The sequence below is a fragment of the Ranitomeya imitator genome, chromosome 2 (genome assembly GCF_032444005.1).
Source record: "Ranitomeya imitator isolate aRanImi1 chromosome 2, aRanImi1.pri, whole genome shotgun sequence".
Taxonomy (NCBI): domain Eukaryota; kingdom Metazoa; phylum Chordata; class Amphibia; order Anura; family Dendrobatidae; genus Ranitomeya; species Ranitomeya imitator.
Genome location: NC_091283.1, coordinates 454,690,142 through 454,712,623, shown reverse-complemented (window position 1 = coordinate 454,712,623; position 22,482 = coordinate 454,690,142). Strand labels below are relative to the sequence as shown.

At 45.9% G+C, this 22,482-nt stretch overlaps 1 protein-coding gene across 1 annotated transcript in view; it reads left to right on the top strand.

Moving 5' to 3' along the window:
- COL20A1 (collagen type XX alpha 1 chain) overlaps positions 1 to 22,482 on the top strand; it is a 168,603-nt gene that overhangs the window by 120,331 nt on the left and 25,790 nt on the right. Inside the window, exons 25-31 of the mRNA XM_069751130.1 lie at positions 12 to 89; positions 681 to 767; positions 843 to 896; positions 4,384 to 4,479; positions 7,935 to 7,988; positions 8,303 to 8,356; positions 11,236 to 11,289. Of these exons, the coding sequence (XP_069607231.1) occupies positions 12 to 89; positions 681 to 767; positions 843 to 896; positions 4,384 to 4,479; positions 7,935 to 7,988; positions 8,303 to 8,356; positions 11,236 to 11,289 (477 nt within the window). The remainder of the gene's footprint in view (positions 1 to 11; positions 90 to 680; positions 768 to 842; positions 897 to 4,383; positions 4,480 to 7,934; positions 7,989 to 8,302; positions 8,357 to 11,235; positions 11,290 to 22,482) is intronic.

The following is a 22,482-nucleotide window of genomic DNA, read 5'->3' as shown; positions in this document are numbered from 1 at the left end:
TTGTTTTGCAGCTGGAGCTCCAGTCTTTCTTGATATTCTGCGCTTCAGAAATCCCAGAAGGAGACGGATGCTGTGATGTTCCAGGCAAGGTAAGAAGTATTTTTCTGCTCTACCTTACCCAGTGCTGCCCGCTAGCTCATGCCAATGCCAAGTTTAACTACAGAATACCTTGCTGCGGTTCTGTAACTATCCGCCCTGAGGATTATAGGTTCCTCGGATTCACAGACTTCACAAGTTTCCTAATTATAACATGAAGTGGGATCTTTACATTGACGTTTTTGTTACGCTGAATATGTAAAGAGTATTAAGATGAAGCAAGGTACTGAAAACTTCAAGCCATCGAGGAGGTCTGTGAGTGCGGCTGGAGGTCCTATACACAAGTCCCTGAATCCCATATAGGTCTATGCAGCGAGGGCACTAATTGCTCTGCTTATTATATATTGCAATGGATGACAACCACAGTTATAAATCACCTCGCTCTCGGAAAATCATGTGACATCATATCTCTTCACATATAATAAAACATATTACATGCTGGCCTATTATGTATTACATCAAAGATGGCAGCTACATTGTAGGTTTATCCATTGGTCTCAACACTCCATAGTCATTTCCTGCCATGGTCAGATGACTCAGATCCTTATATTATATCTTATCCATTGACCTTTCTCTTCTTTTAGAGGGATAAAGACAGCTGTCCATCTCCACCATCTGCTTGCACCTGTACCTCAGATGTTCAAGGTCTCCCGGGACAACCTGGACTCCCTGTAAGAACTATATTCTCCTCAGAGGTGGTGGTCCACTTGGGTTACACACTGTAATTTTATCTATACTTTCTACAGGGGCCACCTGGACCTCGAGGACCCAAAGGGGAGCAGGGTGAAGCAGGACCCATGGTATGTAGTATAATTTTGTTTGTCTTTTAGACACAGGGAATATTTTGTGTTGGTAGACATAGCATTGTCAACAATATCATTCCTGAATACAATTCATTGGAGAAATGTAATTAGGAGGACCCAATGCAATTTGATATTCACCTTGACCCTTGGGAATTAAAGAAGAAGAAAAGAGACTTTGAGTTGCTCATTTCTTCTCCCTTGGTAATCTGAGACAACAGATTTATTTGTGCCCCTCAAAAGAGACCTTCATTTCAAAGTTTGACCACCATAGAGTAAAGTTGACTGATTATGACAACCCTATGTCATAGAAAAAGGACCCCCTCGATGTTGTCACTCAGTTACCTCAGACTGAAGAACAATTTATGCAGTTTTCCAGGAATTAGAGGGTCATATTAGATTTTTGAGATGTGCCTATAGGGGGCTCTGCTTTAAATAAACTTTACATTTAAAAAAGGTTCCCATGACAACAAGCTCCTCTCCTGCATGGAAGCGCTCTAACTGGGAAACCTGGCAGCAAGTGTTACATTTCTCTGCACTGCCACCACAGGCAAAGCTTGGCATTACACAGTGTCCACACACATTAATACTTATCTGTGTGATGCAGGACAGGACAGGTCCTTCAGGAAAGTCGCACTTTTTCTAATCGCTCCAACCCAAAGACTTTAGAATCCTAAATGGAGTATCCAATTTATTATCTCCGATTTCACTAATAGAGGATCTGAGAATGGGTTATCCAAACCAGACAACCCCTTTAAGGGAGGATACTAACATAGACATTCATGATATTACACCTGAGATTAGTCTTCGCATCTGTTTTTTTAAAACTTCTACATGATTTTTTTCCCAAAGTATCTCCTGAGGTGGCTTATTGTTGTCATGGTTAAACACCTAAGTTTTCAAGGGAATCATTTAGATTTTTTTTCTTATCTAAACGTATATCACAAAAGTTAGTACACCCCTCCCATTTTTAGAAATAATTTATTATATCTTTTCATGGGACACCACTGAAGATATGACACTTTTACACAATGTAAAGTAGTCAGCGTACAGTTTGGCAACAAACAAGTGAGTACAGCCCTAAGTGAAATTGGCCAAATTGTGCCCAAAGTGTGAATGTTTTGTGTGGCCACCATTATTTTCAAGCACTGCCTTAACTCTCTTGGGCATGGAGCTCACTAGAGCTTCACAGGTTGCCACTGGAATCCTCTTCCACATCTCCTTGATGACATCATGGAGCTGGTGGATGTTAGAGACATTGTGTTCCTCCACCTTCCATTTGAGGATGCACCACAGATGCTCAATAGGGTTTAGGTCTGAAGATATACTTGGCCCGTACAGCACCTTTAGGCCAGTGGTCCCCAACTCCAGGCCTCGAGGGCCGCCAACAGTCCAGGTTTTCAGGATTTCCTTAGTATTGCACAGGGGTTGGAATCATCACCTGTGCAGATGATCACATTACCACCGATGCAATACTAAAGAAATCCTGAAAACCTGCACTGTTGGCGGCCCTCGAGGCCTGGAGTTGGGGATCCCTGCTTTAGGCTGTGTGCACACGTTGCTGATTTTTCGCGTTTTTTTTTTTGCTATAAAACCGCAAAAAAAAGGATACATTATGCATCCCATCATTTAGAATGAATTCCGCAATTTTTGTGCACATGATGCGTTTTTTTCCGCGAAAAAAACGCATCGCGGTAAAAAACGCAGCATGTTCATTAATTTTGCGGATTTTTTGCGGATTTCCCACTATATAATGCATTGGGAAATGTCCGGAAAAATCCACAAAAAAACGCGCAAAAAACGCATGCAGAGTTCTTGCAGAAAATTTCACGTTTTTCTCAGGAAATTTCTGCAAGAAATCCTGAACGTGTGCACATAGCCTTACCCTCAGTTTCTTTAGTAAGGCAGTGATCGTCTTGGAGGTGTGTTTGGGGTCAATATTATTTTGGAATACTACCCTGCGGCCCAGTTTCCAAAGGGAGGGGATCATCTTGTGCTTCAATATGTCACAGTACATGTTGGCATTCATGGTTCCCTCAATGAGCTGCAGCTCCCTTATGACTAGCGTCACTCAAGCAGCCCCAAATCATGACACTCCCATCACCATGCTAGACTGTAGGCAAGACACACTTGTCTTTGTACTCCTCACCTGGTTGCCGCCACATACGCTTGACACCTTCTGAACCAAATAAGTTTATTTTGGTCTCATCAGACTACAGGACATGATTCCAGTAATCAACATTATTTGTCAGCTTGTCTTCAGCAAACTGTTTGTGGGCTTTCTTGTGCATCATTTTTAGAAGAGGCTTCCTTCTGGGATGACAGCCATGCAGACCAATTTGATGCAGTGTGTGGTGTAAGGTCTGAGCACTGACAGACTGACTCCTCACCTCTTTATCTTCTGCAGTAATACTGGCAGAACTCATACATCTGTTTTGAAAAGACAACCTCCAGATGTGATGCTAAGCACTTGCACTCAACTTCTTTGGTGGTTCAGGGCGAGGCCAGTTCTGAGTGGAACCCGTCTTGTTAAATCGCTCTATAGTCTTGCCCACCATGCTGCAGGACACTTCCATGGTGTCGGCAATCCCATATAACCTAGGCCATCTTTATGCAGAGCAATAATACTTTTTTTCAGATCCTCAGAGAGTTCTTTGGTATGAGGTGTCATGCTGAACTTCCAGTGACCAGTATGAGAGAGTGTGAGAGTGATAACGCCAAATTTACCACACCTGGCTCCGCATTCACACCTGAGACCTTGTAACACTAATGAGTCACATGACACCGGCGAGGAAAAATAACTACGGTAATTGGCACAATTTGGCCATTTTCACTTAGGGGTGTACTCACTTTTGTTGCCAGCGGTTTAGACATTAATGGTGGTGTGTTGACTTATTTAGAGAGCACACCAAATTTACACTGTTATACAAACTGTACGCTGACTACTTTACATTGTATTAAAGTGAGTGTCATATCTTCAGTGTTGTCCCATGAAAAGATATACGGTAATAAAACATTCACAAAAATGTGATGGGCGTACTCACTTTCGTGATGTACCGTATGTACTATTCCAGAAAAACAAAAGAATACCCCCACCTCATAATTTCCCCAGGTAATGGGGTATTTGCTCTCCTAGTCCACCCCCCATGCTGTATTTTCTGGTGTTTTTCACCCATCATGACCCATAAAGGAGGAATATTTTATTTTTACACTGTTTTTCCCTCGATTCATGCTGTGAAGTAGATTGCGCTGTGGGATTTGAATAAAACTTTCTATTCCCCATCCATCGGCATTAAATCAGCACATCACACGTTCAGGAACGAGCTGAGAGGGAGTGTAATCAACACGAGGGAGACGCTGGGCTTAAATGTTGATGAAATGTAAAACAAGGTGACAATATCTGCGAACATGACGTAGTACACGTTATGTTTTTCTAGTTTCTATAGTGTACAGTCTGAAACATCTGTTTTCTCTCTATGTTTGGTAGGGTGAAGCTGGTGTATCTGGACAGATGGGCCCCGAAGGTCAAGGAGGGCGAGTGGGGTCTCCTGGAGCTCGTGGGATGATGGTGACTGGGCCAATGGTATACCAACCATAATCAATTTCTAGTTATCTGTGCACTTGAAAACAGTGTAGAAGTTGCCTTCAGACGATTTCCACAGTACCTGAATCATGTGACGTGCTGTGATTTTTGGCTTCAAACCCTTTTAGGAGAGTTTGACAAAATGCATATTCTTTTGGCAAAAAACATTTTTGCAGTTGGGTTTCATTGTTTTCCCTTTAGAGCCTTTTCATCTTGCAAGTTAACTGAGAACTTACCATTGAGCTCCTTCTAGCTAGAGGGTTTATGTATGACTAGTTTATATAACGTCATCTGAAATCCTCTCAAAGTTCAACTTTGGTAAAAAAAAACGTGTCCCCCAGGAGTACAAACTACTTTGTACTCACCCTCTCTGGGTTCAGCACCGAGTCTCCGCCGCTGCTTCTGATATTTGTTATTACCTGCTGCACTGATGTCACATCGACAGCGCTGCAGCCCAAGTTGACGGCACAAGATGCTCAGAGCTGCTGAGCTTATAGATTGGTTGCAGCGCTGTCGTCAATGGTAGCAGCAGCGGAGACTCAGCGCTGCATTTACAGAGGTGGGGTGGGGAAACTATGTCTAGCTTTGGAAACTATGTCTGCTTCCTTCTGAAATTACCAGGACCGGTGCAGCAGTAAGGTGACTAGAAGAGATCGCCATCAGAGAAACACCCACGCTCCTCTAGTCACCTGACCACTACAGGCAAATACAGGCTGCAGCCGTCCTGGTAACTTCCCAAACAGAGCAGACATATCTTCTCGAGCTGCTTCAGACCTGCAAAGTGTGTATCCATTTTTTATTTTCAAAGCTATCATGCCTAAAAAGATATAATTTTAGTATTGGACAAGCCCTGTTAAGTTGATACCAACCCTTGAAACTTTTTGATAATAGCAGAATATTATCATAGGCACACCAGTGGGATCACAAAGTAGTCAATGTCTGATGAGTGTGGAAAGCTTGTAAGTAATGTCCATTAACCTGTGTATTCCACCTAAACTTGGTATTTTCATAAAATTACATGAAGGTTTCTGATCTTCATACTTGGAAACCACAAAAAGTCATTGTTTAACAAATGTGACCAAGCTGTATGTAGGTACTGGTGGTAGGCTTCTGTCTACACCTAATCTTTCCTAAATAATTTGAAGGATCCCAAGAGTGTAAAGAACAATGACCAAATTTTATCATAGTTAGGTTCATGGGACCACAAAAAAAGGCCAGTCTTCTGTGTCACCTGATAAGGAAGGTGAGATCTTCATCTACCTAAGCCTACTTTCACACTAGCGTTTTTTTTTTTAATCCATCGCAATCCGTCATTTTGGGCAAAAAAAGGATCCTGCAAATGTGCCTGCAGGATGCGTTTTTTTGCCCATAGACTTGTATTGCCGACGGATCGCGATGTATGGCCATACGTCGCGTCCGTCGTGCACTGGATCCGTCGTGTTTTGGCGGACCATCGGCATGAAAAAATGTTCAATGTAACGTCGCGTCCACCATTTCCTAGCGCGCATGCGTGGCCGGAACTCCACCCCCTCCTCCCCGGACTTTAGAATGGGCAGCAGATGCATCGAAAAACTGCATCCGCTGCCCACGTCATGCATAATTTTCACAACGTGCGTCGGTACGTCGCGCCGACGCTTAGCGACGGACCCGTACGGACGCAAGTGTGAAAGTAGCCTTAAAGGGAACCTGGCCCCCCCAAAATCGACGATGAGCTAAGCCCACCAGCACCAGGGGATTATCTACAGCATTCTGTAATGCTGTAGATAATCCCCCGATGTATCCTGAAAGATAAGAAAAAAAGGTTAAGGTACCTTCACACTGAACAACATTACAACGATAACGATAGCGATCCATGACATTGCAGCGTCCTGGATAGTGATATCGTTGTGTTTGACACGCAGCAGCGATCTGGATCCTGCTGTGACATCGCTGGTCGGAGCTAGAAGGCCAGCACCTTATTTCGTCGCTGGATCACCCGCTGACATCGCTGAATCGGCGTGTGTGACGCCGATCCAGTGATGTCTTCACTTGTAACCAGGGTAAATATCGGGTTACTAAGCGCAGGGCCGCGCTTAGTAACCCGATGTTTACCCTGGTTACCATTGTAAATGTAAAAAAAAAACAAAAACATACTCACATTCCGGTGCCTTTCACGTCCCCGGCGTCCGCTTCCCTGCACTCCTCCTGCATCCTGTGTCAGCGCCGGCCGACCGTAAAACAGAGCACAGCGGTGACGTCACCGCTCTGCTTTACGGCCGGCGCTTACACAGGATGCAGGAGGAGTGCAGGGAAGCGGACGCCGGGGACGTGACAGGCACCGGAATGTAAGTATGTACTGTATTTTTTTTTTACATTTACAATGGTAACCAGGGTAAACATCGGGTTACTAAGCGCGGCCCTGCGCTTAGTAACCCGATGTTTACCCTGGTTACCCGGGGACTTCGGCATCGTTGGTCGCTGGAGAGCGACTTGGTATTTTCATAAAATTACATGAAGGTTTCTGATCTTCATACTTGGAAACCACAAAAAGTCATTGTTTAACAAATGTGACCAAGCTGTATGTAGGTACTGGTGGTAGGCTTCTGTCTACACCTAATCTTTCCTAAATGATTTGAAGGATCCCAAGAGTGTAAAGAACAATGACCAAATTTTATCCAGCGACCACACAAGGACTTTCCAACGATCACGGCCAGGTCGTATCGCTGGTCGTGATCGTTGGAAAGTTGCTGAGTGTGACAGTACCTTTAGATTATACTCACCTGGGCGGGCGGTCCGATCCGATGGTCGTCGTGGTCCGGCACCTATCTTCATAGGATAACGTCCTCTTCTTGTCTCCACGCTGCGGCTCCGGCGCAGGCATACTTTGTCTGCCCTGTTGAGGGCAGAGCAAAGTACTGCAGTGCGCAGGCGCTGGGCCTTTCTGACCTTTCCCGGTACCTGCGCACTGCAGTACTTTGCTCTGCCCTTAACAGGACAGACAAAGTACGCCTGCGCTGGAGCCGCAGCGTGAAGACAAGAAGAGGATGTCATCGTAAGAAGATGGGAGGCCCCGGACCGGACCGTGATGCCCATCGGCCGGACTGCAGCGGGACCGCCCCTGGGTGAGTATAGTATAACCTCTTTTTCTCATCTTTCATGATGCATCGGGAGTTTATCCACAGCATTCCAGAATGGTGACAGGTTCCCTTTAATGTTTCCATAAGATCATATAATGGATCTAAATCTGATCACACACTTCCGGAACCACCAAAAATGTCACTATTATACAGTATTAATTAAATCCCAATTGTATTTTCTGAAGGGGCCCAATAACTTTGCACTTGTAGACATGGAAGTATCATACTGTGCAGTTTTAGTCCTGTATTAGATTCAGTACGAATGATATCGCCATATTTTACTGTTCATAGGTTCCTGGGCAATTGTCCTAAATCACAAAAATATTTGTTGTATTTCAGGGCCCTCCAGGTATGAAAGGCGAGAAGGGGGACTCAGGAAGTCCTGGACTGCAGGTAATACAGACCATCCACACTACACATCTGTCTCCTTCCTCTTGGTCCTATGAAATAAGCGTACATGGGTAATAAAAGAAGATAATATTGGGGCTCCTGTCACTAATCTCTGTAGAGACAGATATGGGGATGGGGGAGGCTAGCAATCATACCCAGGTCCTATAGCTTACAAGGGACCAAGGCTTCTCTGCCTACTACGGTAGTAGAGATCAGTATTATAAATATTGCACGGTAAGTCTGGAGTCCTATTCCAGTTATGCATTGGGACCTAGGAGCTTCCAATTACACCTGTCTTTTATTTTTGATAACTTTAGGGTCCGACTGGTCCTGAAGGCATGCCAGGAAGAGATGGGACGATTGGACCCAAGGTATGTATGGCTCTTCGAAATTTTGTAATGTGTTTGGATATATAGGTTAGTATGGGAACCTGCAAATGATGCTGAACATGTGTAATCACAGATCTAGATGTGTGTGGCTATATATATGACTTGTGTGTGTGATGTTTGCTATTTTTGAAACTATGTGATGTGCTATGTTTTTAATTAACGAGCAATATCTGTAATCGCTTCTTAAGAGACTGCTAAACTGAGCCTCCATGTGTACAGAGGGGAAGGTGCGATAGATGTTGGACATATTTAGTGGTAATATTACCATATTGCCTCTTAGTCATTACAGCTATACTGGATGCGGATAACATTATACCGCATTGCTCCGACTTCTTGGGAAAAAGAGACAGACTCTGGGCGCACTACACTCCTGGCTATTGTGCATTGTCAATTAATTACAGAATTGAGTCCTCTACATCTGATTTTTTAGGGCAGGCTGCCTTGGCTACAATAAATACATACATGCTTGTTTCAGTATGGCAGGAAGCAGACCAAGATGTAGGAATGTGCAACCTCTCCTGTTATTCTTGAAAGAGTACCACTGCCCCTATTTGGGCAACTGCAGCTTGTGACCCCAATTTCTTGGTCCCTGAGCTTATGGAATACAGCTGAAGAGAATTTGTCTTCTTCATTGTGGATTAGGAAAATGGGTATAAAGAAATCTGTCTGGCATTGATATTTGTGACCTGTGCTATTTGGGGTCTGGGGCCAACATCCAACCTAATCCCAGTCCATGGATGAACATACATATCCAGTGATCTTCTAGGGTTGAATTCAGGATAAAAAAGAACCCTTTTATACGATATGTATCATTTCATTTGACTATAACAATGACACTAGACTCCTATTCAACAGGGGCAAGATTCAGTTTTCCATCCTAGTCAAGTACCTAAATACTCTTTGTGAAGGATGGGGGGATTTAATGGCAGCTTACATGGGTAGCTCTAACAGGACACCACCTGGCTATGCGAGGCCAAGCCTTCTCAACTTCAGAGAAGAGATTCACCCCCCCCCCCATCATCACCTACCTTCTAGTCTCCAAGCTCCTACAGGAAAAACCACTGTGGATACCATGTGGTCTAACTGCTTTATTGAGTCAGCTATGATTTCATAAGGAGAGATGGACAGGTAGATTGGTAGTAGGAGCCAGGTAGCAATACAGTGTTTGGTCTCAAAGCATAATTGGGGCCTGTCTGGAACCGATGATGCTGCCCTATGACCTTCCATTGGGAAGTTAGGATCACAGGTTTTGGGAGATGTAGCTACAAATCTCCAGGAGAGGGGGATAAGGACCCTTCTGAGGCGGAAAAGGGTATGACCAAACAAGGGGATAAAGGCTTATGTAAGGCCATGTGGTCTCTCTGTTATGCTTGCTGTTCACTTCGAAATTGGGAGGCCATGTAGAATAACGGCCCAGAGCACACACATCAAATGGATAATTGACATGATCCGTCTACTCATATCTTTTGTACTTCACCCGTATTTGCATATCTAACCATTGTATATGCATAACCATTGTGCATGTAGTGTCTTGTCTTGTGTGCCCTAAAGGCGATTAAATATATAATTTAACCTTAGGCTGCTCTTTTATCTCGATCCACATGCCCGCATTCTCGGTTTACTTTGCATGGTATCGGGGCTGGTTTCTGGCCCGATATAATCCTGTTAATGGACATGGCTTATGTTTAACGAGAAATTGGTGGCAGTCCTACTGGGCTGGCAGAGCTCTGATTCACTGGTGCTCGTGAAATGGGCCTCTCAGCCTGTCAGGGTTGTGATCGAGTGTGGTGCCATGTCACCGACTGCGTGGGCCACATCCTCTCACTCCCCATGCCTCAATGGTCCCATAAAGATAGGGGGTGTCTGTGTAAAACTGTACCAAGCTGACCTTACGTGTCCCCAGAGACCCCATAGGGTGCGGAACATCACATTGGTACAAGTGGGAAGACCGCATTACGTGATTCTTCTGACATAATTGTGAAGACAGGCATGGTGGCGATGAGTGGGTTCATCACACTCTTACCAAGATGAAGTGAGTTGTTGATACCCTCCTGACACTCAGCACCTGCTTGCTGACTCATGAAAACATGGCAGCCAATATATGTGAAGGAACTTTTGCATGGATGATGGTAGTGTGCTTTATAGGCTAATATCAGTACAATATGGTGAATATTGCTTGGTCACAATGACTATTTGTCGAAATGATTAGTCATTATTGATTAAAATGTCTATGGACAATATTTTTCGCCAGGGCCAACACTGCTTAGCATTCTGCCAGATGATGGGGTGCAGTTCTTACACAATAGTAGCCATCAAATGTTTAGCAGAAGAAAGTCACATTCAGCGATGAATTTAGAGCCAACCGCTTATGGCTAAGTCTTTTTCTTGTGCGTTGGCCATGGGTTTATCACTTCCTCTATCCCGCTTCCCAATGCCACCAGTTGCCTGAATAAACATGGAGAGCGAAGATCCTGCCAAAATAACTTTTTCTATGCTTCCAGTCCGATACATGTAGTTCCTTCTTTATAACTTTTTTTCACGCAGTTTTCTAAATTGTCAACATTTGCAGCAAGCCACGCATCACGGTGACAGCTCATTATGCTTCTGAAACTCTCCAGACAAATGTGACCTTTTAATATACAGTTGGATTTTGCTCACTGCAGAGAACGGCAGCTGGGTTTTCTATAAATCACTTTTTTCTGTAATTTTGATAAAAAATGCTAATAGCCATGAACTTGTCGAGTTGACTCATAGCAAGACAAAGCTTGTACAATACATCATTAACCATATGCTGGTGCCCACGTCTTGTGTGGATTTCATGCGTACTCACACTATATTATTTGGCTGATATTTATTTCCAGGGCGTTCGTGGTGTGGAGGGTATATCTGGAATGCCTGGACCACCAGGACCTCGGGTAAGAACCATTCCTTCATTGTAGATACTCATGCCTTGGTGCTCGATGTTAGAATATTTATGGACAAGAAAAATCGATGAATCCAGCAGGAATGTAGTAAAATCAGTAAATTTATTTCTTCATTTTTTAAAAAAAGGAAAGGGTTGTATCCTATGGTACACCACTTGTAAATAAGTTATAATTTCTTACAGCATTATGCACACATGGCAGCGTTCTCCCGACGCGTTTCGACTAACGTCTTAATCACCTAACGTCACCCCATGATTAAGACGTTAGTCAAAACGCGTTGGAAGAACCCTGCCATGTGTGCATAATGCTGTAAGAAATTATAACTTATTTACAAGTGATGTACCATAGGATACAGCCCTTTCCTTTTTTAAAAAATGAAGAAATAAATTGACTGATTTTACTACATTCCTGCTGGATTCATCGATTTTTCTGTGGACTGAGTGCTCAACTTTTCCATGCAGGAACAGGTGTGGAATAGCCGATATTCAGGTGAGCTGACTATCTTTTGTTTTTTTTGTTGATTTTTGGACAAGACGCCTAAAATGATCTATTGCCCTTTCTTAATATCGATTCTCTTACCCCATGACTGCAATTACTTTGCTTCTTTGTGCCAATTGACTTCAATACTGAAGATGCAGTTATCATAATAAGGTCTGTTTCAAATAACTGAATTAGGGCTGGAACCCCAAAACTTGTTCCTAGCTTCAGTGAACCCAAGGAGATCACCAAGGTCACCTAAACTGGGTTATGCAGAACTATATTGTGAGCAGAATTTTTAGGCAAGTGAATATTTTCACCATATCATCATCTTATGTAGATTTTTAAACTCCAAGATGTATAAACTTGACTGCTTAATTGGAGGAATCAGATGTGTAATGATGAAGGTGCGGCTCAGGATATCAGCACCCTTTATCGAGGTGTGCTGAATTATTAGGCTTTTTATTTTCTTTAGGCAAAATGGGTCAAAAAAAGATTTAACTAACTCTGAAAAGTTTTAAAAAAATTGTTAAACTTCCTGACATTGCTTAGATATATTGGAACACTATCAAAGAACTATCAAAGTTTTTGTGGCAGATAATCAACAGGATCGCAAAAATGTGTTGAGGAAAAAAGACGCAATTAACGGCCAAAGATTTGAGAAAAATCAAGCGTGAAACAACCAGGAAGCCATTATCCCTTAGTGCTACCACATTCCAGAACTGCAGCCTCCCTGGAGAGCCCAGAAGTACAAGGTGTTCATTGATCAGAGACACGGCCAAGGTAAGGAAGGCTGAAGCCTGACCACTAAGGAACAAGGCATATAAAGAGAAATGTCAGAACTGGCTGGGCCAAGTAAAGAACTGGAGACAGAATTTTCAAAGGTGTTATGTACTGACAAGATGAGAGTGAGTATAGACGGACCAGATGGATAGGTCCTTGGCTTGATCTGCAATGGGCACAGACCTCCACTTCGACTCAGACTCAAGCAAGGTGGAGGTTTGGTTACAGCTATAGGCTGGTATCACTAATGGTGAGCTAGTTGGACCTTTTCAGGTTGAAGATGGATTCAAAATGAACTCTCAAACCTACATCTACTTTCTTCAAGCAGTGGTACAGGAAAAAGTCAAGAAAACTATTATTTGTATGCAGGATAATTCTCCATTGCAGCATCAAAGTCTCCACTGCCCAGCTGCCAATAAAGGACTTTAAATTAAAGAATAATTACATGGCCCCTTCCTTCCCTGACCTAAATGTTATTCAAAACTTGTGGACCCTTCTTAAATGGGAGATTTACAGTGAGGGAAAACAGTCACCTCTGTGATCAGGATCTTGGAGGCTGTGGTTGGTGCTGGATGGAAGGCTTTATAACTGTTATCGAAAAGAAGTGCGGCTAGATTGGTCCTGATATTATTTTTTGAAATGTCAGAAATGTAATTTTGTACATTTTGAGCTGTTTGGTTATTATGCTCACTGTAACAGATGAAAATAAACTGAGATGAGAAAATTGATGTTTTTCATTTAGATGCCAAATAATTCTGCACTCATGGATAATCTCCTAAGGCCGGGATCACACATGCGAGAAACACGTCCTTGTCTCGAATGTGAAATCTAAGCTCTGGTGCCGGCACTCCAGAGCGGAGCGTGCGGCTCCATGTGTTGCTATGCGGCCGCACGCTCCGCTCCGAAGTGCCGGCGCCAGAGCTTAGATTTCACATGCGAGTCACGGACGTGTTTCTCGGATGTGTGATCCCGGCCTAGAAAGACAAAAACTCACTTTTACTTTCTTAAATATTCAGGTGTCAGGTTTATGAACCTTTTGGATTAACCGACAATATTTGTTCAAAAATAAAATGAATCATCCAAAATACCAATTGCCTAATAAATCGGCACACAGTGTAAGGTGGGTCCCGGACATGTTGCCGTCTTATGAACATCTTAAGGTGATCTTACACAAGTACCTTTTTATGAACCACTAAAGTGTAATGGCGTGTTTGACACAGGATTCAAGGTATATAGCAGTGAGTCACAAGATTTTTGTTGCAAGGGCCACACTCTTTATCGAACCAATACAAAGGGTTGCAATAAAACTGAAGCCATCTGATACCTTTGATATGTGATAAATGTCAAAGGTATAAATGTACGATCAATTGTAGACCTTTAAGTGGAATTGGCATCTATTTGGAGAATTTAGGTCCTCTTATCTACATAAACGAGAAAGAAAGGGATCGTCCATGTAGTCTCCACTGTAATTTATGTTAGTTCTTAAGATGGAAAATAACTGATATGTTCAATACTTCAATAAAACTGCAACTAGATGGCCTCCACTTCATCTAGCTTCTTACCCAGGTCAGGAGATCCTATTCTGTTAGTATATGGGATGCCCACACAGTACACCATTAGTACTTACCCAGCCCTGATCTCACACTCTGTGCTACTCCTCTCTGGCATGGAAAATACACATTTGATGCCACAGGCAAGCATGGTATGTCTGTGACCAAATGGTTAGAGGCCACATACTGTAGGATGGCATAGTGTGCGGTATGTGACCACTTTGATGAAGGTTGTGCTCCCCTCATTGGCTAATAAATGAAAATGTTTGTTAGTTTGGCTTCTTCAGCCTCTATGTAACGTAGTACTAACTGACTGCAGAATTAATGAACGTACGTTCATACTTAGAGGCTGTAGAAGACAAATGGCCAAAACATAGGAAAAAAAACAACTGCATAGATACATAGTAGTAAGTAATTAAAAAATGCACCCAAGGGTATCATTGAAAAATCTACCCGATGTGTACCAATGATGAAAGTTTTGTGAACCTACATTTAGGAGATCAGGTAGGATTGGCTCTATGGGCTAGTGCCCAGTATGTGGACTTCTGACTAAATCCCGTTATAATGTGGTTCATTCTTAGTTGCCAATGTTTGACTTCTTATATGACATCTAGACCAGGAACGAATGTCCATTTGTCATTGTAGCAACAAGCCTTCTATATAGGGCAGTTTTTATTTATAGCATTCCTCTAATACATAGCCAGAGATCAGGGAAGCGAGGCCAGGAAAATACTAAGTTAGAAATCTGAAATTGGTCTCATTATATATAATATATTACAGACATTTAGAGCTGGAACACCATCACATCCAGATAAGTCAGGAACAAGTACATTGAGATATATTGTTGCGGTACCAGTCAAGATGACTAAAATTAATGATTTTTTTCCTACAGTCGGTTCCTTATTATTTGGAGGGGAATTCTATGAGATAATCATCATTTGAGGTCTTTCCCCACTCTATGGACTCAGTAGAAACTTTATCAAGGTTGTCACAGAGTAGAAAAACATGGCTGTTTTTTTTTAGATATTTTTCTAAAGCAATTCTAGAAGTCTTTCTACAGGTTGTGTGTAGTATTGCAGCTTGGCTCCATTCACTTCAGTAGAGCTGTGCTGCAATACTAGTCAGTACCCTTGGTCAGGAGTGGCACTGTTCCATGGAGACATATCAGTTTTCTCTATCGCCTCTCGTTGGGGGACACAGGAACCATGGGTGTATGCTGCTGCCACTAGGAGGCTGACACTATACGCAAAAAAAGTTAGCTCCTCCTCTGCAGTGTACACACCACCGACTGGCATTATGCACTTCAGTTTAGCTTAGTGTCAGTAGGAGGTGGACATGGGTCTTTCATTAGACCCTTATCTACCTCAATGTGCGTCGTTTTTCTTTCAGGTTTTTTCCGGAAGGGATACAGGGTGAACAGTCACACCTGTAATCCCACAATACGGACTATGAGTACGGCGTGTACTGCCACCCCGTATCCTCATAGATCCCTCAGCAGGACCAAGAGCCTAGCACACAAGCGTGCTTAGAAGTCCGGTCCTAGCTCTGTCCCCCACCCACTCGCCCACCAGAGCCTGTCGGTCGCGGAGACGAGGACGTCCATCTCCAGCTCCCATGGACGTCTGATACCTTCCCCATTAGGTTTGAGGTTAGTAACGGATGATGTGGGATGTTTGTAGGTGAGTATTCCCAGAACCCCTCCTGTAGTCACGGGTGGTACCTTGGGTTTCCTTTTTGCTTGGTACAGTGTTCCAGGCAGCCTTTGGCTTGGTCGGCGTTGCCTCCCATTTCTTGCCCACAGGCAGCAAAGGGGTCCCAGAAGAGGGCAGGGGTCATGGCTGCATTTGCGGCACTTTCTATGTGCCCTGCGCAGTGGCCTCATAGGCAGCCGCACTGTGTTCCTTGTGGCCACATTTTTGCCCGGTGCGGCGGCCTACAGGCAGCCACGCTACCTTTCCTGCGGCCGTGCTCCTTTCTACTGGCATGGCGGCCTTGCAGGTTGCCACGCCGCTCTCTCTCCGGGCCTACTTCCGGCGATGTGCTATCCTGCGGCCGCGCTCTTTTCTGCTGACGTGGCGGCCTTGCAGTCTGCCGCGCCGCTCTTCCGAGGCCACTCTTTCTAGCTGGGCAGCACCGGTGCCGCGGCGCTCTCCGACGATCATCGGTTTCTAATTTAGGCCCAGGCTTCTCCCGGGGCCTACTTCTGGTGACTCCACTCCGCCTACTTCCCCTTTACTTGGGCGGGCTTTTCTCCCACCCGACCATCATTCCCTCAGCGTTGCTCCACCCATCGGCGCCATCTTAGTGCTCCTGAGACCACGCACGCCTCTTAACTCCTCTGTGCGCTGCAGTGGACGACTGCGGGTCTCAGGTCCCCTTGGCTGGATTCACATTCCCTTCCACGAAAGGCTTTCTTCCCTGAGGGACCATCTACAAGCTGGGCTGCGTCTTCCGTCTGGAACTGCTTCATCTGCCGTGAGTAGCTCTGCACACTGACACTCCCCTCTGCCCCCCTGTCCCCTAACCCTCTGACATTTTCTTAAGGGACCTTTTCAAAATGTCTACCTCTAAATGGGACTGCTCTCATCCTCCTTCTTCTTCCTCTAATTCCTCTGCCTTAGTCAAATACTTTGCATGTTCGTCTTGTAACTGCAAACTTCCCTCAGGTCAGTCCTCTCCACTCTGTCAGGCCTGCAGCAACCCGATTGTTCCCACCGCCCAGGATCCCCCGGCCGCCCCGGTTGAGAGTGATGCCCCCACCCCAGGCTGGGTTTCCGCTCTGTCACAATTGCTGGTGGATCTAACACGGGTGTCTCAAACTCTGGTGTCAGTGCTGGACCGACTTCCCCTGCAGACTCCCGCAGTAGCCAGCGGGACGCAGGAACCTCCGTCCGAGCCCTCCATTATAAGCTGCAAAACGTCCAGACATGAATGCCGGTCTGAGTCCTCTTCTCGCTCCAACTCGCCACACGGTTCTTCTCTGCGGTCGATTTTCCCCCGGTCCCCCTCTCCTTAGTCAGGCTAATCAGTTCTCTGATGCGCCTTCGTGGGATGTTTCGGAGCTGGATCGCTACCATGAGGGATAGAATTCAGAATTTCATTGGAGCGATATATCATAACTGTGGCATCAAGGAGTCCTCTACGGAACCCGCAGATCAGGCGGTTTCGTTTAGACGGGCTTCCAAGTTTTTCGCTCCTCACCCTGAATTCGAGGAGATCATGACCAGAGAAAGAGAGAACCCAACCAGACGCTTTCAGAGAGGAAAGCGACTTGGCGTTTCATATCCCTTTTCTCCGGAGCTCACCGCTAATTGGACTGCTTCTCCTTCTGTGGATTCTCCAGTTTCCAGGCTGTCCACCAACACGGTCCTTCCACTGTCCTGCGGAGCATCTCTGAAGGATTCTAATGATAGAGTCATAGAATCTTTCACGAAGTCAGCCTTTGAACCGGCTGCAGCTAGTCTTTGCCCGACTTTTGCTTCCACTTGGGGTTCAAAATCCGTATCCCAATGGGCCAAACAACACAACTCCGTTGGGGCATCCTGGACGGGGTTCTACCCGGACAGCTGGTGGAGCTTGCCAACCAGATTTCTCACGCGGGTGAATATCTGGTCTCCCCCTCCCTGGATGCCGCGTCTTGTGCGGCTCAGGCGTCCAGCAATGCTGTTGCCATCCGCCGGACCGTTTGGCTCAAGGCCTGGCAGGCGGATTTGTCTTCTAAAAAGTTCCTTACCAGCCTGCCTTTTCAAGGTTCACTTCTCTTTGGTTCTAAGCTGGACCAAATCATTAAGGACGCCACCAGGGGCACAAGCTCTCTTCTTCCCCAGGCCAAACCTCATCGCCCTCCTCCTAGACGTCAATTTCGGTCCTTTCGGCCCTTTCGTCGCTTCACGGTGTCAAACTCATTGTCCCAGCAGCAACAGAGGCCACAGGCACGTCAAGAGAAGAAGACGGTATCCTTTAGACCCACTCCTTCCTGGCGTCTTCGCTACTCCCAGGGTAGATCCTCCAGATCCAGGACTGGAAGATCCACCTCGGCATGACTCTCAGCAAAACCCCAGTCCACTTCTCCTCTTTTTTCAGGGATGTCTGGAGCTCTTCAGTAGAGGACGCATGGGTCAGGGAAGTTGTATCCTCAGGTTACAAAATAGAGTTCGTTTCACGACCCCGGGATCGTTTCTTCGAATCCCGACCTCCAAGAGATTCCGCTCTAGTTCCGGACTTCTTCGCAGCTATCGCTTCTCTCCTCAAAACCGGGGTAGTCGTTCCCGTCCCAGAAAAAGAACGGTTCACAGGTTTCTATTCGAATCTTTTTGTGGTACCGAAGAAAGACGGCAAGGTTCGTCCCATCCTGGATCTCAAATTGCTGAACAAGAGAGTTTGTCTGAGTCACTTCAAGATGGAATCCCTTTGTTCAGTAATAGCTTCCATGGAGGCTCAGGAATTTCTATGTTCCATAGATATTCAGGACGCCTACCTCCATGTCCCGATATTCCCAGGACATCACCGATTCCTGCGCTTTGCGGTGCTCCAGGACCATTTTCAGTTCGTCGCCCTGCCGTTCGGTCTCGCAACCGCTCCCAGGGTTTTCTCAAGGATCATGGCGGCACTGATAGCCATCTTGAGAGTCAGAGGCCTGGTTCTGTTTCCGTACCTCGACGACATCCTCATCAAGTCTCCATCCTTTTCTCAGGCTCAAGAAAGTCTGTCCATCATCCTCAACACCCTAGCCCGTTTCGGGTGGCTGGTCAACCGGAAGAAGTCCTGCCTTATTCCTTCCCAGCGCCTCATTTTTCTGGGCATGTTCTTCGACACTAGTCAGACCAAAGTCTTCCTTCCCTAAGACAAGAGATCCATCCTTCGTCGCGACGTATGCTTTTTCCAGGGTCCCCGGCTCCCCTCCTTCCGATCAGCCATGAAGGTTCTGGGGAGGATGGTAGCAACATTGGAAGCGATTCCCTTCACCCAATTTCACACTCAACCTCTTCAGCAGGCCATTCTGTCACAGTGGGACAGGTCTGTCTTCTCTCTGGATCGTCCGATCCGAATCTCTTCCCGGGTCAAGCGGTCCCTCAACTGGTGGCTGACGTCACCTCTCATCTCCCAGGACAGGTCCTTCCTTCCAGTTCACTGGAAGGCGGTGACGATGGACGCCAGCCTGCTCAGCTGGGGTGTTTCGCCACCTGACTGTTCAGGGTCGATAGTCGGCGCAGGAGTCTTCTCTGCCGATCAACATTCTTGAGATTCGGGCTATCTTTCTCTCCCTTCGTCACTGGGAAAGGATTCTCAGGGGTCTACCGATTCGAATCCAGAAGGACAATGCCATGGCGGTGGCATATGTCAACCATCATGGGGTGACTCGGAGCTCCTTGGCCTTGGCCGAGGTATCCAAGATCCTCCTCTGGGCAGAGGCCACAGTTCCGGTGATTTCCGTGGTACATATCCCCGGCGTGGACAATTGGTCCGCCGACTTCCTCAGCCGCAAGGGTCTCACGGCAGGGAAATGATCCTTGCATCCGGAGGTCTTCCATCAGATTTGTCTTCATGGGGGCACTCCGGATGTGGACCTCACAGCATCCTGAATGAACAGGAAGGTTCATCGGTTTGTCTCCAGGTCTCGTGACCCCCTTGCAGTGGGTGTCGACGCTCTGACCATTCCTTGGTCGCAGTTCGTGCTGCCCTATCTGTTCCACCCTTCCCTTACTTCCCAAGCTTTTGAAAAAGATCAAAACGGAAGGGGTGCCGGTCATTCTGATCACCACAAAATGGCCCAGGAGAGCTTGGTTTGTGGAGATCGTCAATCTTCTCGCGGACGCCCCCTGGCGCCTTCCAGACAGGCCCGATCTTCTGTCTCAGGGCCCAATCTGCCACCCGAATTCTCGATCACTCAGTTTAACGGCGTGGCTGTTGAGACCGCAGTTCTAAGAGCATCCGGCCTTTTGGAGCAGGTGATTCACACCATGATCCAGGCTAGGAAGCCCTCGTCCTCCAGGATCTACTACTCTGAGAAACAGATTTTACGGTAAGCAACCAAAAGTCCTGTTTTCTTATCCTATAGAGCCCTTTTAGTATGTGATGCATGGGGTGATTGGGAGTGATTCTCTTGGGATACTTTTATGCACTGGGATTAAGTTAAAAATTATGTTAAAGAGGTTGCCCAGATGAAAAAAAAATGTAGTTAAAGGTGCTTACATTAATAAATTATGTAACTTCTGAGATTTGTCCAGAGCTTTGATTAATCAGCTGTGACAGAGAAAAGGACTGGCTCATCTATTGACCTTAGCAGCCAGCCTAAAATGTGATGTTTTGGTCAGATTATCTGACTGATCTTTCTCATACATCAGATTTCAGTAGCTTATTACAATGTAGAAAAAAGCATGAGTGGCGGTATAGCTATTCTGGTGAGAGGACCGGTCATCAGTGCAGTTATACTGCCACTCATTGAGCTTTTTTTCTAGAAAAAATTCTTAAAGTCATATAATATGTCCAGAATGTCAAGGTTTGGGATTCCTGAATAATAAACAGAACAAATGTACCTTGCAATTTGAAAAAGATTACTGAATTCTTCTTATCATGTGTTATTCTATGTGTGTGAATTGCCCACCAGGGCAATGGGGATACTCGGTACTGGGTCCGGTCGCTCTTAAAGGGAATGTCACTGTGGCCGCGACCCAGTCCGTGGCCCTGGGACTCAATTAAAGGGGAACGGTCTTTTAAGGGGTATTGTGAAAGTCTATTTTCGTGACGCCACCTGTGGTTCTCGGTCAGTAGGGACCGACACCGCTTAAAGTGGTCCTTTGGGGTGATGGTATGGCGACTGGATGGTGACGCTTCCCATAGGTGAAGCGAGGTCTCCAGGGCTCCCAAGGTATATGGCAGGGATGATGTGTTGGCGGTAAATAACAGACGACTCAGGGTTGCAGTCTTTACCTGGTTTACTGGAGTTGTAGTAGGCCTCAGTCCAGGGTACCGGCAACAGGTACAGAAGGAGTCCAGGCAGCCCAGAAACAAGAAGAAGTCCCTTTGGCAGGTCAGGTTGGGAGCCTTCCTCTATGCGCTGGGTTTCTCGTACCTTGCTACCTGTGGTTTGCTGGCAAAGTGCTCCTTTCTCTCTCCTGTCCTGGGACAGAACCTGCACAGCAGGCAGCTTGAGCTGTACTCTTGGGGGTCTCTAACACAGGGACTCCAGGCTCTATCTGCTGCTTTGCCTCAGGTATGGTATGGGCAGTATACTTATTGTCCTATGCCCTCTGGCTCTGCTGTGGACCTTACAGCTATCCGGAACCTCGGGCTCCGGGGCCCAGTTTCTGCACTCTGGCTCTTAGGGGCCTAATCGTTGCCTCCTTGAGCCCTCAGTCTCTCCTCTGCTTCTTTCCTGTCTGCTCCAGACTGAACTGCACTCTCTGGTTTCTCTGGACCAACTGTCTGACTCCTCCAGACGAGGATCTTTATTCAGGGAAGCTGCCCTAAAACCAGGCTTTGAGCTCCCCCTCCTGGCCTGGATTCAGAAGGTATTGTGTGTGAAATTACCTGCCAAAAGGATCCCTCTTGTCTCCAGGCATAGCACTACCCTCCCCGAGAGGAAGGCAGCACTACTGTGGTACCTGTTATGATTAGGTAATTCAGAACCACAATGGACCTTGAAGTTCAGAGCACACAAAGTGACCTGACAATAACCAAAAGACATAGGACAAGCTCTGAGACGTGGGAACTCTGCTGACCGCAATCCCTAATCCTATCCAACCACACTAGAGGCAGCCGTGGATTGCGCCTAACGCTCCCTATGCAACTCGGCACAGCCTGAGAAACTAGCTAGGCCTAAGATAGAAAAACAAGCCTACCTTGCCTCAGAGAAATACCCCAAAGGAAAAGGCAGCCCCCCACATATAATGACTGTGAGTAGAGATGAAAATACAAACGCAGATATGAAATAGATTTAGCAAAGTGAGGCCCAACTTACTGAACAGACCGAAGATAGGAAAGATAACTTTGCGGTCAACACAAAACCCTACAAACAACCACGCAGAGGGGCAAAAAGATCCTCCGCACCGACTAACGGTACGGAGGTGCTCCCTCTGCGTCCCAGAGCTTCCAGCAAGCAAGATAAACCAATTAAGCAAGCTGGACAGAAAAAATAGCAAAACAAAAATAACACAAGCAAAACTTAGCTTATGCAGAGCAGATGGCCACAGGAACGATCCAGGAGGAAGCAAGACCAATACTAGAACATTGACTGGAGGCCAGGAGCAAAGCACTAGGTGGAGTTAAATAGAGCAGCACCTAACGACTTCACCACATCACCTGAGGAAGGAAACTCAGAAGCCGCAGTACCACTCGTGACCACAGGAGGGAGCTCTGCCACAGAATTCACAAC